The following is a 20,067-nucleotide window of genomic DNA, read 5'->3' on the forward strand; positions in this document are numbered from 1 at the left end:
AGGGTTGAAGATTAATATTGGTAAATCTCAATTAATTGACTTTTAAACTCACAAATTCACACTAAACTTCTGTCACTAACATAGACAAAATTGAAGCAATAGAAACAGATGAACATCGATTTCTAGATATATACCTAGATGGAAATCTACAATAGATAAACAATATCAGTTTTATATGTAATAGAATCAGTAGTTCACTAACCTAATTAGCCAATCATCAAAAGTAGTCTCTAATAAGACATTATAAGCAATTTATTATGGGACAATTTTTGCACTGATTAATTCTGGGATAGAGACATGGGACTGTGCTGCTGACATACTGCTGCTGACATACACAAGAGCAGAATACTAACCGCACAGGTAAGAGCGGTCAGGAGTATCCATGGACTAGGGTACAGAGACCAGTGCAGGGAAATTTCCGTGCATAACACATGACCACAGTTTACTTGTTGTATCTTTACAAATTAATTAAATTTTTTGTGACACATCAAAACACTGCAACCTAGTGCTCTGATATCCATGTCTACAATATAAAAAAGGAAAGACTGCTTTTATAGACAAACAACTAAACTAAAAACAATATACGATGGTCCATGCATTAATGTCCAGATATGTTATTACAAACTGCCTAGTTGTTTGTCACAAAGGGAACTGAAATCATTCCTGATAGATAAGTGCATATACTCCCTGAATGAATATTAATATTAAACTAAATTGAAATCTTTTTATATTCTGTTCTGTAAAATCTGAATATATACATATAATAATTATGGTGTATCAGACAATTTTGTGGTCTTATTAAGTACACTGACATCTGTATTATGAATATATAAAATGTGTGTATTCTCTGTTTGTACAAAACATGTAAAAAAATTACTATGGAGTTTGCAAAAGTCATCAGTTGGTGGCTACATGCAAAAAATACAATAAATAAATAAGCTACTGCTCAACAGTTCCTGTATACAATGAATTCTTTTCTAGGCACATTACATTGTACTCTATGAGGAATTTTCCATTATGATTATGACAATTTAATTACTAAATGTTACTTTCTTTGCATATTTTAAAAATATGAGATGATTTTCCTGTGCATAATATGATTTAAATAAGAAAATATGTAGAAAATAAATTCATATTATATTGGAAAGACATTCACAGTAAATGCTATGACTACTGGTAGAAAACACATACAATAAAAGGTAAATCATAATGTTGCTTTATAAAAGCAAAATTGCTACAATTAACATTGTGAGAAATGAACATGAGTAACAAATCAAGACAAAAATCTTGCATCACTGGAAATATTTTTAAAATAGTTTTAGTTAAAAAATGAGAAATTTGTGATATATTTACACTCTATATACAATGACTGGAATTCAGTGAAATGTCTCATTTTATACTGATTATTTCCCACATATGTCCTCACATTCAGTACATTATCACAGACTATAATTTAACTTCTTAAAATGTGCACCCAACACTTCCTGTAAGGCCTACTAATGAAAGACTTCTGTTTCATAACACATTAGTTTTATGGGATTTCACTGGTTACTGCCAATGTAAAGAATCACATGTTTCTCCTGCAAAACTCCCAGTCACATTTTGTTTCTTGCGGTGTCATCTGCTGTTGAGTTTCAACATACATACTGCAATCATTGTTTGCACTCACTATCCTGTTTTCTGGTGTAGTTTTGTCCTCTTTGCTGTCGTATTGACAGCCCTTAACTGAAGGTGATCGGATTGTAGGAACTGTTGCCAAAAGACCTGCAATGCATAGATTACACATACCGAGTTCAGACATCAGTTCTCTGCAATAAGCTTCCCTTCAGCTGTAAACAGTTTCCCCTCATGCAAACTGTTTACAGCCAAAGTTTCAAGTAACTAGTACAAAAATATCAATTCTTTAAAAAGTATTTTTTTTTATAAAAATATTAATAATTCTAGAATGAGGAAAAATTATTCTATAATCTTTAACCTGTGACTATTAAGACTTTGCTGATGAGTGAATCATTTATTCATTTTTGGTTAGTGGTTAGATTTGTCTCATATTGTTGGCATTTTAATTACACCTCAGTTTCACCTGCATATGATTAAACTGAGGCTGCCTTATCGTGTTAGTATACCTACTTTCTCCTAATGGTCACATTAGCGCCCCACTTCCCTTTCTCTCTCTCTCTCTCTCTCTCTCTCTCTCTCTCTCTCTCTCTCTCTCTCTCTCTCTCTCTCTTTGGGTGGGGGGAGGGAGGGGGTGAAGATTATGGTATTAGACTACAATGGACTACAACTAACTGCTCTTCAGTTTACAAGCTATCCTCCTGGTATCTATGGCTGTTATTACTTTCAAAATGCTTCTAATGTATTTTTAAAGCTGCATTAGACATTCTACTTAACTGTATCTCTATTACACAAAATTGTTAAGGCTTTCGTGGCCACTTGTTGACAAACTGCCTATTGGCTTCTGTCTCGGGTTCTTCGGCCGACATTCATCTAATGATTTTTCTGACGTTTCGCCAGCATGAGTGGCTGGCATTGTCAAAGCTTCACCCTCCATTGCTGGTGGTGAACTGGAGCCGAGCTCTTGGGCGCATACTATATGTACCTGGTGCGCCAACGTCCGAGGGCTTCCCGCAGTCATTTCCGGTGCGATTCTCCTCTTGTTACCTGCGACGGTCGTTCGCTGCAGTACGGGAAGCCAGGATCCGTTGACCTTAAGGCTTTCTTCTTTCTTGTATTTCTACAGCTTCTCTGAACAAACACGTGTGATAGTGCTTCTCTACAGCCAGAACTTCCGTGTCGGCGAATTTTATTACGTGGTTGGTTTCATTCAGTGCATGCTCTGCCATGGCCGATTTCTCCACCTGCCGCAACCTGCAATGTCGCTTATGCTCTTTGATCGTCAAGTCATTCCAACATAAACGTTTCCTCATGTGCATGGTATATGGTATATTCCCGAAATTGCAAGTGGGTCTCTTTTCTCCTTCACCAATCTAAGACACTCTTTGATCTTCCTTGTCAGTTTGAAAATCATCTTTACGCCATGTTTGCGCAATGGCGACAACCTGGGACACAGTGTGTATCGTAAACCAAATCACACGGACCAATACCTGCACAAACTGTCAAACCACCACCCGAGCCAGAAAAGAGGCAGGATGAATATGTGAGCCACAACACCTCAAACGAGAAATGCAGCACCTGGAAACTGTTCTGAGGAGCAATGGGTACTCCACAAATTATATTAGAAGTGTAACACAGCCAAACACTCAGCGAAGTAAGGCACTAGAAAAAGAAATGTGTATCGTAAACCAAATCACACGGACCAATACCTGCACAAACTGTCAAACCACCACCCGAGCCAGAAAAGAGGCAGGATGAATATGTGAGCCACAACACCTCAAACGAGAAATGCAGCACCTGGAAACTGTTCTGAGGAGCAATGGGTACTCCACAAATTATATTAGAAGTGTAACACAGCCAAACACTCAGCGAAGTAAGGCACTAGAAAAAGAAATGTTGGGAACGGGCTTTCTGCCATACATTCCCAGAGTGACGGACAGAATTGGCCGTATATTGCGCAAACATGGCGTAAAGACGATTTTCAAACCGACAAGGAAGATCAAAGAGTGTCTTAGATCGGCAAAGGAGAAAAGACACCCACTTGCAATGTTAGGAATATACCGTATACCGTGCACACGCGGAAAAGTTTATGTCGGAATGACTGGACGATCAATTAACAGCAGGATCAAAGAGTATAAGCGACATTGCAGGTTGGGGCAGGTGGAGAAATCGGCCGTGGCAGAGCACGCACTGAATGAGACCGACCGCGTAATAAAATTCGCCGACTCAGAAGTTCTGGCTGTAGAAAAGCACTCACACACACGCTTGTTCAGAGAAGCTGTAGAAATACAAGAAAGAAGAAAGCCTTAAGGTCAACGGATCCTAGCTTCCCGTACTGCAGCGAACGACCGTCGCAGGTAACAAGAGGAGAACTGCACCGGAAATGACCGCAGAGAAGCCCTCGGATGTTGGCGCGCCACGTACATATAGCTCGGCTCCAGATCGCCACCGGCAATGGAGGGTGAAGCTTTGACAATGCCAGCCAATCGTGCTGGCGAAATGTCAGAAAAATCATTAGATGAATGTCGGCCGAAGAACCCGAGACAGAAGCCAATAGGCCTTTTGAATCTCTGTTGATGTGCCTGATTTTTGTAGATCTAAACAGTTTACTTAATTATAAGCAGTATATTATGTCTTATTTCCAAGTAAGTAAAGCATACAAGATTATAACAGATCCCAAAGACAAGACGTGGGCTTGGTGGTCGTAACAAGCAGACAGGTGATAATGAGGTGGTTGACAGAAACCACTACACTACAATACTCCTCTCTACATTACACTACATTACAACCATTGCATCTTCCATCCAAGCACTGGAACACTCAACTGACACAATAAGAGCGATTGGCAGATACATATTAACAGAAAAATGTTTAGCCTCCAAGAAGTAACTGAACACAATTACAAAGTACATTACAATAGCTGCATTCCATGAATCTTGTTGAGAGGGTTCTCCGAGATGTGGAAAGAAGGGAAAGGCATATTTAATTTAAGTGTGTAAGTGCAATGCAGTGAAATAGTGCAGAAGTACAATACAGTGAAATAAGTCCATATTACAAAAGACTACTATATTAACGTGCTAATATCAATTTAAAATAACTCAAAACATCACATTTGAGAATTTCTGTGAAGACACTTCTCAGTGGTGCAGAGTGAGTTGTCCAATAAGAAGTTCCTTAATTGAGTCTTAAACTTCACCATATTATGTGATACTTACATGACATTTGATGTTCTCTAAGTCAGTTGATTACACGTCTGCTCATGTATCTGACTCCTTTGTGTACTAATGTTAACTCTTTGAAATCTTTGTAGAGGCTGGGTTTTGTCCTTGTGTTAAATTCACACTTTTCATATTTTTATATATATATATACGGAACTGTTAAAATACCAAGTTCTTTTAAGCAATTTCTGCAGGATATTCTAGAATGATCTCTGTATACAGTTTTATAACATGCTTCTGCATTCTGAAGTACTGTTCCTAAAAGTTGAGTTTCTAAAGAAAATTATTCCATTACTAATCAGGAACAGAAGTAGACAAAATAAAATAGTTTCTATGTTTATTAAATCACCAATACTAGTGACCATGCATATTGCAAACTTCGCTTAGTTAAGGCCCCTCATTAATTCTTGTCAGTGAGTTTTCCAATTAATATTGTGATCTATCTCCAGTCCCAAAAACCAACACCTTCTACTTCTTGTATTTCATTGTTTCGGAAGACTGTTTTTATAGCTCAACAAGTCTGTGGCAAATATGGAACTGCATGTACTGAGTTTCATCAAAATTCAGTGACAGTTTATTTGCCCAGTAGTACCTTGATGATTTCGAATATTTTGTTAGCTGCCTTTTTCAGTAAGAGGACTGACACTACTTTTTATTCCCATACTTCTATCACCTGCAAAAGTAGAAAATTTCTGTGTTCTGAAACTATGAATGGAAGATCATTTATAAATATCAGAAACAAGAGAGAACCACCAAAATCAGCAGCCCATTATTTACACGAATCACTATGACCTGCGTGTGGACATCTAATGCCACATGCCTCCACATGCCTACCAACAAACTGTTGGATCCCTGATACACAGAATTAGTGATGTACTTTGTTCCAAAGACGTATAACAAGCTATTAAGCAGGTGATCTTAATGTTTTGGCTCATCAGTGTAGATCCGTCACCACCCTTTTAGCAGATTCTAAGAACTATATGAGAACAGGAAATCGGAGATCTATTGAACTGATTAAGAGACAAGGTGTCTCTAACAGCTGTAGTCTCAGTCTGGTACTTTTTCTAAAATATGTTGATAGGAAAATTAAGGCATGTAGCATTATAGTTACAAAGCTGACCACCAAGAATTATGAGATGGAACTGGCTCAATAGACCAGGTTGGAGTTTCCGCAATACCTGATGATAGTGGTCTCACTTAACAATACCTCCAACATAACCTCAATGTTTAGATGGAAGTATTTAAGAGTAAAGGAATGGAGATAAATATCTGGAAAAGCAAAGCTATGGTTATAAATAAAAAGGATGAAAGGCATAACATTATATGATTTAATGACTTGGGAACCCCCAGCTTACATACATGATGGAAATACTTTTTTTTAACAATTAAAATCTACTAACAAAACTTTTTAGTAGCTGCATTAGCTGTTCAAGGTATAGGATCATACACAACTCATTTCACAATGATTTAATAGCATCTTCAGATGTACACATATGTGAATAAATGTAATACAAATTAAAAGGTATAATAATTGTAAAAATAAGGCAATTAACAAGAAAGACACCAGAACAAATACTCAATTAACTAATTTAACATTGGTTTGTTAAAAATACATGGTTTCCAACCTTCAGGTGGCATTTGAGTTGCAGAACTGCCTAAATTTGATGGTTACAAGATGAAACAATCAAAATTTCAGTGGGTAGTAGGCACATACAGTGTACATGAGCACTGCAAGCCACAAGTATGGACCTACACCCAAAGGAGTTGAAATAAGACCCCACAGAAAAAAATTTTGGAATAAACCCATTTTTGGAGATAAAAATATAATGACTCACCAGTGATGAAAAAATCAACAAATTCCCACAGATGCCACATGATGAAGATGTGACTATGCATGAAGTAGCTAGGAAGGCCAGGCCACCCAGAAGTCCAGCTGATGTAGTATTATTGAAATTTCCAGCACACATTGTGCCAAGAGAAGCAGCCAACAAGCATTATGGAAAATGTCACTGGAGGATGCAAAGATGGAGGCAGAAGAAACACTATTATGTACCAGCCGAAGGCTGCAAACTGTTGCAAAATAAATTAAGGAGGAACAAGTCAGTGAGAAACATAGCAAATACATAGAGAGCAATTACAGGGCGCAAGTACTATACATAAACTACCTGTGATAAAATATGAGTAATATAAAGATTACACAGTGACCTATAGAAATAGGTAGAATAGCAACAAAACTGATTAGGAGAACATATTAAGTGAAGACTAGTAACTTTTGTATAGCCTGTCCACATATGTATACCTGTGTCTGATATCATGTTATGAGTGCAGGATGGTTACTTGTATCAGTTTAATGTTCCAAATGGGTTTTGTTGCTACTGTAACTATTTATATGTCATTATATTACTATTGTTTCATAACAGGAAGTTTTTGTATGGAACTTTTAGTTTTAACTTTATCTTAGTGACTCTTACTGCACAACCTGCAAATGCCATTTGTTGTATTACTTGCTGCCTCATTCCTCCTCTATTTATTTTGTAGCAGTTCCCAGCCTTCAGTTGATATGTAATTGTGTTTCTTCCCTCTCCAGCTTAGCACCTTCTCATTACATGTTTCCAAACTTCTTGTTGGCTGCACTGCATGCGGTTGTTTCAATAACACTATGTCAACTGGGCTTTTGGGTGGCCTAGCCTTCATACTTCAGGCAATGTCATATCTCTACCAAGTGGCTTTTGTGGACGTTTTTGGGTTTTCATCATTCAGGCTAAATTTCCTCAAAAAGAGATATATATCAAAAGGCACAAAGGTAGCAGTACATAGATGAACTTATGTCTTGACTCTGACCTATGATTGTGAATCTTAAGACAGTTGTTGTTGTTCCAGTCTGAAGAATTATTTGATGCAGGTCTCTGCACTACTCTATTATGTGTGAGCTTCTTCTTCTCTGAAACGACTGCAACCAATATCCATATGAGTCACTTACTGCACTCAAGCCTTCATCAACCTCTATGATTTTTACTCACCCCCCCCCCCCCCCCCCCCCCCAAGACCATTCTTCCATCACTAAACTGACTAGTCCTTGTTGCCTCGGGACGTGTCCTATTAACCAATATCTTCTTTTAGTCAAACTGTGCCATACGTTTCTTTTTCCACCAGTCTGATTTAGTACCTCCTCACTAGTTATTCGATCTACCCATCTAATTTTCAGATTCTTCTGTAGCACCACATTTCAAATGCTCTTTTATTATTATTGTCTGCACTCTTGATCATCCACTTTCCACTTCCAAAAATGACTACAGTCCATACAAATGCCATCAGAAATGACTTCCTAAGATTTAAATTTATATTTGATATTAACAAATATCGGTTTTTTAGAAATGCTTTTCTTGCTACTGCCACTCTGCATATTATACCCTTTCCCCTTTGGCCATCATCATTTATTTTTCTGCCCATATAGCAAACACACCTACTACTTTCAGCGTCTCCTTTCCTAATCTAATTTTGTCACAATCAACTGATTTAATTTGACTATTTCCCAAAACCCATGTTTTACTTTTGTTGACATTCATCTTACAACCTCTTATCCATCCCATTCAACTGCTCTTCCAAGTCCTTTGCCAACTCTGATAGAATTTCAATATTACTGACAAACCTCAAAGTTTTTAGTATTGGATTGATAGCAAACAAATAAAAAGTCAGTAATAGCTGAAGTGAGACACCACTGCAAAATAAACAAGACAAGGGGAAACATCATCTGAAACACAGTGACTTTGAAAAATTTAATACAGTGCCTCCACAGATGAATATCCAATAGTAAAAACATAAGTGGCTTGGACACATCCAACAAATTTCAAAAGACAGCATGCCAGTGTTAGTGTAAGGGGTAAAGGTGAATGGCAAACGACAATGGCAAGGACGGCTAAGAAAGACATGGGAAAATGGAATCAAAGAAGTGCTGAGAGGCAGTAACCATGACTACAAACAGAAAGAGGCAGATATATCTCATATTCTGTACAATGTGAAGTAGTTGAGGACTGGGTAAAGTAAGTATTACACACATGTTTAGAAAAAACAGAACACCTTGCACAACTAGAGATAGGATGGTCATATTCATCGGACATGCACATTAATGTCTTTTGCAGAAATGATTAACATTTCAGTCACCTCAGTTCAGCATGTGTCCTGTTGCCTAGCACGCACAGGGACTGCCATGGGCCCTGATAACTTGTTCCATGCATGATGACATCGACACATATAAGGCACAAATCATGAATGGCATCCTGTTGTATGGCCATCCATGCTGCATTCACCTGGTTCCAGAGTTCACCTGTAGTGTTTGGCACTAGATCACAGTGCTGCACCCATCATTCACCATATCCAACACATTTTCAATTGGTGACAAGTCTGGCGATCTGGTGCGACAGGCCAAAAGGCTGACATCCTATGACACCAAGAAGGCACATGTTCATGCAGCAACAAGTGGTCAAGCATTGTCTTGATGAAAAATAGTGGCTAGAGTGGTGTGCAGAAAGGGTATGGCTACAGGTTGTAGAATGTCATTCATTCACATAGGTCACAGTACCCTGGACATGTGCCAACTGTGATTTGTGGTTGTACCAAATAGCACCCCACACCACAAGGCCTTGAGTTGGTGCTGTATGTCTTGTGTGAATGCAGTCACTGTGATGCTGCTCCCCCTGTGTGCAGCGACCCAAAATACGGCCATCATTTTCAAACAAACAGAACCTTCCATATACCATGGCTGTCTAACATGTTTCCAAATATTTTTCAGCGGCAGACAGAGAAGTGGACAATGTGCATGAAACCCATGCCAAAATAAACAGTAACAGACTCTCACCCCTGATAGTGTACAATGTGTTACACTATTTCACTGTTGTGCCAGACCCAAGGAAGACACAGATCTGTTCTGCAATGCCACTCAGATGAGGTGTAGATTACATCTTCATTGGGGGGGGGTTTCTGGGTGGTGTGACCTGACCCATCTTGTCGTGTTCTTCGGCCTTCTGTGAACCATTCTGCACGCACCCATTGCACTGCTGAAACACTTTGTCCCATATCAGCAGCATTTTCCTCGATGGATGCACCACATTCTCTCATGCCAATAATGTACCAGCTTTCAAACTCACTGGTTTGATGGTATGGTTTGCACTTACGACTGCGAGGCATCCTGCATGTCTGCTCATGCCACACCAATCCATTACCTTCCATTTAGAGCAACAACAAGAGATGCACGCACGTTTTACCAGCAGATGGTGTTGCGCTGCGATATTGATGTTGACCTTGGAACCCACATGACTCAAATGCTAATCACTTCTGCAGAGCATACTAATGTACATATCCTGTGAATATGAACGTCCTATTGCTAGTTGTTCAAGGTGTTCTCTTTTTACTGAGCATGAGTGTATAATCTAATGCACTAACATAGTACTACTACAGAAAATTGCTGGTTCCATTACAAATAGTGGTGCGTGACAGACCATTGATAACTGTACAAATTGAGCATTGAGAATTATATAGACAAAAAACCAAGTAGCACTGACCAGGATACAAACACACACGGGAGGGGGAGATGATCTGTTCCATCATACTACTATTATTACTTTTAGTTTAAACAATGCATGATTTAGACATGAAGACATGTCAACTTTAAGTAACAATAATGACTACAGTAAAGAGTAAAAACAAACTGACAAACAACCCATGAAACAAAAAGACATTCACCTCTTTTTGAACCAAACTCTACAAAATACACAGCTTATTACTAGTTCCTTATTTGGGAAAGTGACAACTGACAAGAAAAACTGGTAATTTAGTACCTAAAACCAATCATTCTGGCTCTCCAATTGTAGCAAACTTCAAAGCCCCAATCAGTGCATACCGTTTCTGACACATAATGCTTGTAAATGCGGAAACCACTCAAAATAGCATATCTATTCATATAAGGTTTTTTGCTTCAAATGAGTGTTCCTATCATATCTATGAATACTGACCATTCCTCCTTGGACACCCTGTATATGAGTGGGAAACTATAGATAGTCACTTTATTAACTGTTTTTTTCAAAAGTAATAGAGACAGTCATGAAACACAGGGTAACAAATTACCTTGAACAGTTCAATCTTTTGTCTGTAAATAGACACGCTTTTTACAGAGGAATGAGTACAGAGTCGGTTATCACTGAGTTCCCTAAAAATATTGATAGAAACAACAGTGTAATAGGAATAAACTTGGACTTATTGAAGGCATTCAGTACTGGCAAACATGATATTTTGCCACATAAATTAGAGGCTATTTGCTATATGTGTAGTTGTTAAAAACCAAAGTATTGTTTACAGATCTGAAATTCAGGTTGCACCAAGAGAGGTACAACAGAACAGTGTTGTAGGACCTCTCTTTTTACTTATTTATGTAAATGACATTAAGATTTGAATCTGTGGTATTTGCAGAACTCAGTTTGCTGATGACACAAATGTTATTGTAACTGGTATAGAGGTATTCCCAACATCTGCAGCCAGAGTTCTGGAATATATACAAAACTGGTTTGGAATGAATAAGTTAACTTTAAATCTTTCAAGAACTAATAATATTCATTACAAAAAACAAACTCACATCATAACATGGACTGCAGAATTCAAACTAAACAAATTGAGAGGGTAGCTGTCACCAAATTTTTAAATGTCCATATGTACAAAAATTTGTACTGGGAAGTCCATAGCCTCTACTTCACTAACAAACAAAGTTCTGCGTGCTTTGCATTACAAGTAATTAGCATTGTGTGTGTTAGACAGTGTAGCAGTATTGCCTACTTTGCATACATTCATTCTGTTATTACCTATGGCCTCACAGTCTGGTGTCATAATAAGACAAACATGCAATCGAGCTGTTAGAATAATTACAAACAGTTCAACACTAACACCCTCCAAACAATTATTTCAACAGCTAAATATACTATCCTTGACATGCCTCTATATACAAAAAGGTGTAATTTATATAAAAAGGCACACTAAGAATTTCAGAACTAACTCAGATCTTCTTTCTCACAGTTCAAGACTGTGAAATGACATCCATATACAAAGAGAAAACAAGGTTCAGCATAAAAACAAACTGTCAGGTTACTAGTGTTCACAAACTTCCAGCATAGTTTTACAAAACTTGAAAATTCTTTATTTAAGGAAGCAGTACTCAAAATTTTAGCTGGCTAGTTAATTAGTTACACGTTCTATGGATCATTTTGCACGATAGGTGATAATGATGTGGAATGAGTCATAATTAGACAAACCTGGAAAAGAGCTGTCAGAATAATTACCAACAGTTCAACTGTTGTTCTACTTGCAGTAAACAAACTGCAACAAATTTGTAGCAAATAACTATATTCATTTACTTATATATCAATAGTGTTTCTAGTCAAATGCTTCCTATAATGTGAACAGATATTTTGAACGAAAGTGATACAAATGAGATTTTATTTTTACATAAATAACTTCTATGTATTCTGTATAAAATACCTTTTTCATACAATCTAAACTCCAGGTTGGAATAATGGCAGTATTATAAAAAGGATAGATTGCTACTCACCATACAGAGGAGATGTTGAGTTGCAGATAGGCACAACAAAAAAGACTGTCAAAGAAGTAAGCTTCTGGGCAACAGGAATTTTACACACACACACACACACACACACACACACACACACACACACACACACACACACACACAATTTCTGATGAAGGCCCTTCTGGTCAGAAGCTTACTCGTTTGACAATCTTTTTGTTGTGACTCAATATCTCTGCTATATGGTGAGTAGGAATCTAGGCTTTTCATAATAATACCTTTTTCACACATTTCTATAATTCATTACAGTTGTATATGTGATTTTGAATGTGTTATTGTGTATGGCACTACGGATCCTTGTATTATGTGGGGTATTATACACCCTCGTATCCTATATGCTGTGAGTTTTCTCACAAAATTCATGCAATGTATATTGTCTCTGGTTGAATAAACTACTACTACTACATACCATGGTCATAATACAAGAAGGAAGGCTGACCACCACTGTGATCTCAAAAATCTAACTCGAGGTACATGAAGAAGATGAACATTATTCCAGTATTACAATATTTAAATCATTGTCAGAATCAAAGGTCTACTTAGTAATAACAGCACATTATTTAAAAATAAATCAAAGATGTATTTACTTGATAAAACTTTTCATTCACTAGATGAATTTTAACAGAAATCATATACCTTTCAGGCACATATTTTTACTGTTTGCTTGTTATGTATTGTACAACAAGTGCTAATTATTATGTCTTCTTTTCACTTTACTTCTGTTTTGTTCTAGTTTTATGTCTTTATTTTCTCCACAACTGTTTTTGTAGTATGCTCTATATAACCTGTACTTGTATATCCTAGCGTCTCAAACCCTAAAAGGATCTACAGAACATGTATACAGATAAAAATAAAATAAAATCACAATAGATCCAGATGATTTTTCAATAAATCTGTTTAATGTTCTTCCGTGAGGTGCACTGAGCAAAGGTGGCACAGAAGTCAAAACACTGGACTCGAATTCGGGACAACAATGGTTCAAACCTGCATCCTACCATCCAGATTTAGGTTTTCCATGATTTCCCTAGATCAGTCAGGCAAAAACCAGGGTCATTCGTTTGAAAAAGGGCACAGTCACATTCCTTTCCCATCCTCAACACAATCTGAGCTTATGCTCCGTCTCTAATGACATTGTTGTCAATGGAATGTTAAACCGAATCTTCCTTCCTTCTCTCTTCCCACAAGGTGCATGCATTTATTGAGACGAACCAAGATGGAAGTAAATGAAATGAAATTCAACTTGTGAGAAATAACTGTCAATTAAATTTTATGAAAATAGTGATTCACAGTCTGTGAAGAAGTTTGCGTGAAACAACACTGTTCTCAGACACTGCAAATTTTTGACAGTAAATGACAAAAAGGACAGAAACTCAATATTTAAAGTGATAAATTTGTGAGATAAATTCAAACAATAAAGTGTTACAACTGTGAACAGACTAATAGGAGATTCTTGGAACGCTCTGCATATGATTCATAAAACCTCAACCTCAGTTTTTTTAGACATAAGATTTTTATTTTGGTAAATTACACTAAAAGATAATACCAAAATGTGTGATTTGTAATTCCATCCGAACAGGCCTTGGAAGGCCCAATGGTATCAACCAACCACCATGTCATCCTCAGTCCACAGGCATCAATGGATGCGGATATGGAGGGCATGTGGTCAGCACACCACTCTCTGTTTTCATGACTGGTGTCGCTACTTCTCAATCTAGTAGCTCCTCACTTAGTCTCTCAGGGGCTTAATACACCCTACTTGCCAATAGAGCTCAGCAGAGTCTGACAGTCACCCATCCAATTGCTAGTCAAGACAACAGTGCTTAACTTGGGTGATATGATGGGAATCGGTGTTACCACTGTGACAAGACTGTAGGCTGTGACATACTAGCAATGGAAGTAAAAAGATCTTGTAACAATTATGTCACCAATATTCAATGTTCTCATATTTACAAATATCGCTGAAGTCAATCTTTTTAAGGTTGGTAAGGTATGAGGTGAGACTAATATCTACATTTTATAACATTTAAGAATTTTGTGCAGTACTCTCTTTGTACCTGTTTACTATTGCGGAAAATAGGGATCTCCTATATGCTTCTGTGGTTAGCATAATGCTGAAGGAAGTATGTTTGGTTCAAGTTTATTGGTAGTGAATTTACTTTGAACAAAGTAAGCTTGTTGGCTTCACCTCTGCGTCAGTGGAGGATTTGTTGTCCCTTATAATACTAGTGTCAGCAGCAAACATTGTAAACTCACAAGTTTAATAGATGAAAATGAAAAGGTACTAGTTGTTAAATGTTTTTTGGCTTTGCTGCAAACGTCACAGAATTCTCGCAAATATTCCTGCATTTATATATACATCCCTGTTTGGTTTCAACTATAACAAATAAAAATAATTTATATTATTGTATATAAATAAGTGTATAACATATGTAACAAAATGTACACCCCACTTGCAGATTAAGCCTTAGGCCTGTTCTGACTGACCAGCTGCTGCCTACAAGGCACTACGAGGAGCAACCTATGATTATATTATGTGTAATGGAAATAATTTTTCCAATATAGAATAGCACTTATAGTCCCAGTAAAGCAACAAAATAAAACCAATAGAAACTGACCCTATGAGAGAATCAGAGATGGGCTGCTGCTCTGTGGTGACAGTTGTCACCTCAGCTTGCCTATATCTGATGTGATTATGTACAACAAAGTGATAAAGTGAGACATTGAACAAATTTTGGAATTAGTATTAACTGTATCATATAATTGTGTAATCAACAGCAACTGGTCTATATGTAAATAACAAGTTATACTTTCAGTCATGTAGTTAATTAGAGACACATTAAGTCCTCAAGTAACTACAGTAGCACAAATTACCAATATCAAGAATACAATGTTCAATGAATGCTTAAGTTTAAGTGTTGGCAAAGTAAAGAGGAAGTTTCTATTAAGTGATTAAATTATAAGAAATTGGTATCAATCCACTAACTGGACAGCTTTCAGTACATGGAAGGCCTGTGAGATAAGTGTGACATCAATACCAGACTTTTACACAATCAGAGGATGAGAAATCCTGGACAAACAGAATTAAAATTCTGGGATGGAAACAGTGGTTTTTGTTTTAAAGAGTGGTTTTAAAAATTATACTTCACTAATTTGTATGAAAGCCTATATTTCAGCCAGTAACTGAATCTGTGCAAAATGTCATAGGCATTGCCATGCACTCTTCAGTTACGTCTGCATATACAGATTTAAGAAGTAATGGACTATGTTGTTAATGTAAACTGTTAATTAAGGTGCATTGCAGAAAACATAGTGCAGCTCATACAGTTGTGTCAAATTAAGGAAATCCCTGACACATTGCAGCACATTTGACATCTTTCAACTGCATATCACAACTGGTTGTAGGCAAAAAACAGTATCTATCTGTGGAGCTATGAAGAGGCATTGCCATAGCGATGTTTGCAAAATAACATTGTAGAGACATGGAGCAGCTGTGCTCACTTCTACATTATGCATATTTCTTTGTACGAGTGTCACAATTTCAAACACGATTCAATGAATACACAGAAATGAAATTTTTTCAGTGCTTCACTACAAACACAGTTAATTTTCTTGTTTTCATCTCAAAATCTTCTGGCTTTTTCACAATGAAAAACATTTTACAGAATGAATATAACAGTACATACTGCAGTAACTACAGTATATGCTTCTCCCATGACAACACGTCATCTATTATCAAAACACGAAGAAAATAGTTTCGGGAAATGATTGTTCATATTCAGCCACTTGATTGCAATTTTCCTGCTTTTTATAATTTATATCATTTCATGGTTCTACTCTGTTGTACACCAAAAGAAAAACTATCAGAAGTGAGTTCCTCTTATCATCCTGTTATCATAAAAGTTATTACTTTTCTTGTTTTGCACCATGATTCACAATGAAGTAACTCCAGATGAACAAGATCTGATGTTCAGTTAAGAAAATCTTACTATGCCAAGGTACAAGCTATCTAGAGCTGGAAGCTCATAAAAAGTAAATGTCCTCAGACCTGTAGATAAGTTACTACTTTTTGCTCAACTAGCTCATTAAAATTTTTAAAAATAAAACTGTATAAGAGGGTGCATTCAATCCATTTTACAGGGCAGGGCAGGAGCATGTGGAGGAACTGCAACTGAGGTTGAAAAGAATAGTTGACCATGCACTGGATTTAAAAAAAAAAACTTCTAAAGAAACAGATATTACTGCAAATAGATGTCAAAGAAAGTGTAGGACTATAGATAAAGAGATGTTGAATGAAATGTGTTTGGCTGTCAAGAGAGCAATGCGTGATATGTTCAGTGACTACTGTAGCAGCATATTGTCAAGTGATCTTTCACAGAACCCAAAGAAATTCTGGTTGTATGTAAAGGTTGGTAGTGACACTAAAGTTTGTGTCCCATCCCTAGTGAATGAGACAAGAAACAGAATTGAGGGTAGCAAAGCAAAAACTGAAATGCTTATCCATTGCAGACCTCTCAAAGAAAAAACTCTGCCCAGTTCTTGGAAAGAGGCACAGATCATACCTGTCTACAAGAAGGGTAGTAGAAGTGATTCACAAAACTACCATCCCATATCTTTAACATCAATTTGTTGTAAAATCTTATTATCCTGAGCTCAAACATAATGAGGTACCTTGAACAGAGTGATCTCCTCAGTGCCAACTAGCATTGATTTCAAAAGCATCAATCATATAAAACCCAACTTGCATTTTTCTCACATGATAAACTGAAAACCTTGGATCACGGTCAACACATTGATGTTGTCTTTCTTGCTTTCTGAAAAACGTTTGTCTCAGTACTGTAACTACACTTATTTTCAAACATATGGTCATATGGGGCATCAAATGAAATTTGTAACTGGATTGAGGACTTTTTGGTAGGGAGGACACAACGTGTCATCTTGGATGGAGAATCTTTGTCAGATGTAGAAATAACTTCAGGTGTGTGCCACAGATGTATGTTGGAACCTTTGCTGCTCATGGTGCATATTAATGACCTTGCGGACAATATTAATAGTAAACTCAAGCTTTTTGCAGATGACACAGTTGTCTATAATAAAGTACTATCTGAAAGAAGCTGCATAAATATTCAGTCAGATCTTGGTAAGATTTCAAAGTGATGCACAGATTGGCAGCTTGCTTTAAATGTTCAGAAATGTAAAATTTTACACTTCAAAAAATTAAAAAAATGATATCCTATGACTATAATATCAGTAAGTTACTGTTGGAATCAGGCAACTCGTAGAAATACCTGGGGGTAACACTTTTTAGGGATGTGAAATGGAATGATCACATAGGTTCAGTCATGGGTAAAGCAGGTGGTAGACTTCAGTTTATTGGTAGAATAGTGGAGAAGTGCAATCAATCTACAAAGGAGATTGCTTACAAATCACTCGTGCAACCCATTCTATAATATTACTCAGTTGTGTTGGACTCATACCAGACACGTCTAACAGGGGATACTGAACATATACAGAGAAGGGCAGCATAAGTGGTCACAGGTTTGTTTAACCCATGGGAGAGTGTCACAGAGATATTGAAGGAACTGCACTGGAAGGCTCTTCATGATATATGTAAGTATTACTCACATAGGGATCATGAAGATAAGATCAGAATAATTACTTCACACACAGACGCATTCAAACAATCATTCTTTCCATGCTCCATATGTGAATGGAATAGGAAGAAACTCTAACGACTGGCCAATGAGACATACCTTCTGTCATGCACCTTACAATGGTACACGCATATGTAGATAAAATAATATTATGATATCCATTTAATGACTTAGGTTTTTAAAGTTTTAAATATCATCACTGCTTGGCATAGCCTACTATTGTGCTCCAGTATGAATCCAGTTTCATGGTACAGTTTATAAATTAGTTATAAAAAGAAAGCTTTAGTTGTGAGAAGGGTAAATAACTCACAGAAATGTTTGATACAGCACTGAATGGAGTATATCTTCAAGTTTTATTCCCCCATAACACTATTGATCACCTACATTCCCATAGTTGGAAAATGTGAATGAGTTATTCCAATAGTCATCATGGAGTCATATTACTGTGCAGAGCATGCACAGTGTTGTTTATGGTTTCATGAATCCAAATCTGCCACCACAGAGACAGTTCCAGACTACATAGCACAAACCACCAAAGACGAACTGTTATTAATTCGTACAATCGTTTCACTGAAACTGATTGTGTATCACATAGGATGATGCATCAGGGTCAGCCAGCTGTTTCTGATGCAGCAAATGAACAAGTCTGTGCAGTCTTACATTCATAGTCCAGGTAAATCAATGAGACGTACTAGCTTAGAACCGAATATGTCTAGTGTTCAGTGTAGAAGGTATTATGGAAATGCCTATTATTCAGACCCTACAAATTGGAACTGTTGCACACTTTAAGAGAAAGTGACAAAGAAAAAGAGCTAAATTTTGTGTAGAAAATTTTAACAAAATGCATACTGATGATAATTTTCTTAATAAAACTGTGTTTAGTGATGAAGTCACCTTCCATACCTGCAATAAAGTGAATGTTCAGATATGGGGTGAGCAGAAACTATGTCACATAATTGAACAAGTATGAGATTCACTTAAGTCCTATTGTTTTTTGTTGAGTCAACTGTAACTGGCATAGCATACCTGGACATAGTTGAACATTATCGAATACGTCAGTTACAACAGGATACGGGCATAGAAACAATTTTCCAGCAACGTGGTGCACCACCACAACGATATCCTGACCACCACAATCACCTTATTTAATCTCAATGGATTTTTGTATATGGGGTTACATTAAAGACAGAGTATTTATTCCCCTGTTTCTGGGAAATGTTGATGAACTATGATAATGGATAACACAAGCAGTTGCCACCATACATTAAGACTAGCTTCAGAGAATTTAGCAGGAAACTGATTACAGTTGGGACATTGGTCATGTTACAAAAGGCAGCCACATTGAACACTTGTAAATAAAACTTCAATGTATACTGCATACAGTGCTGTATCAAACATTTCTTTAAGTTCTTTACCGTTTTCACATTTAAAGTTTACTTTTGTATAACTGTTTATACATAAGTTGTGAATAAGGATTCCTTCTTCACATTACAGGGATTCACTAATAAATATGTTTTCTAAATTACTACAACAATTGTAGGACTAACCAAAATCAAGATTTCTCCCTGGTATGTTTCTTTAGTCCTGTGGATGCTGTAGTAAGGTAGAAAGTATATTTATTACTGTACTGACTTCATAGAAGATTAGAAGTGCTGAAATATTAAATTAAATAGTATGCATGAGATTTTGGAACTGCATAGAGAGTGACATAACAAGCCAAATCATGGTAAACATAACTGTTTGGGGAATGGCAAGTGAAGATGACACATTCTACTATGAGTTGGAGATGAACCATAAGGCTATCACAGTGAAATTCACAGACCATTTAAGGGGCTATGCATTCAGAAATCAGATATTTGAAAACAGAATGGGCTCTTGAAATCCATGAACTACAAATAACAGAAAGCCACATTGATAGGCAACTCAGAAGGAGAGGAAACACTGGAGCAAATATAAC

At 36.9% G+C, this 20,067-nt stretch overlaps 1 protein-coding gene across 5 annotated transcripts in view; it reads right to left on the reverse strand.

Moving 5' to 3' along the window:
• Positions 1-710: 710 nt before the first annotated feature.
• LOC126335342 (cryptochrome-1-like) overlaps positions 711-20,067 on the reverse strand; it is a 184,382-nt gene continuing 165,025 nt past the window's right edge. For all 5 annotated transcript variants that reach the window (XM_049998518.1, XM_049998521.1, XM_049998519.1 and 2 more), the window contains one exon: positions 711-1,764. In XM_049998518.1, the coding sequence (XP_049854475.1) occupies positions 1,568-1,764 (197 nt within the window). In that variant the 3' untranslated portion in view covers positions 711-1,567. The remainder of the gene's footprint in view (positions 1,765-20,067) is intronic.

This window comes from Schistocerca gregaria, chromosome 2, assembly GCF_023897955.1.
Source record: "Schistocerca gregaria isolate iqSchGreg1 chromosome 2, iqSchGreg1.2, whole genome shotgun sequence".
In the NCBI taxonomy this organism is placed as follows: Eukaryota; Metazoa; Arthropoda; class Insecta; order Orthoptera; family Acrididae; genus Schistocerca; species Schistocerca gregaria.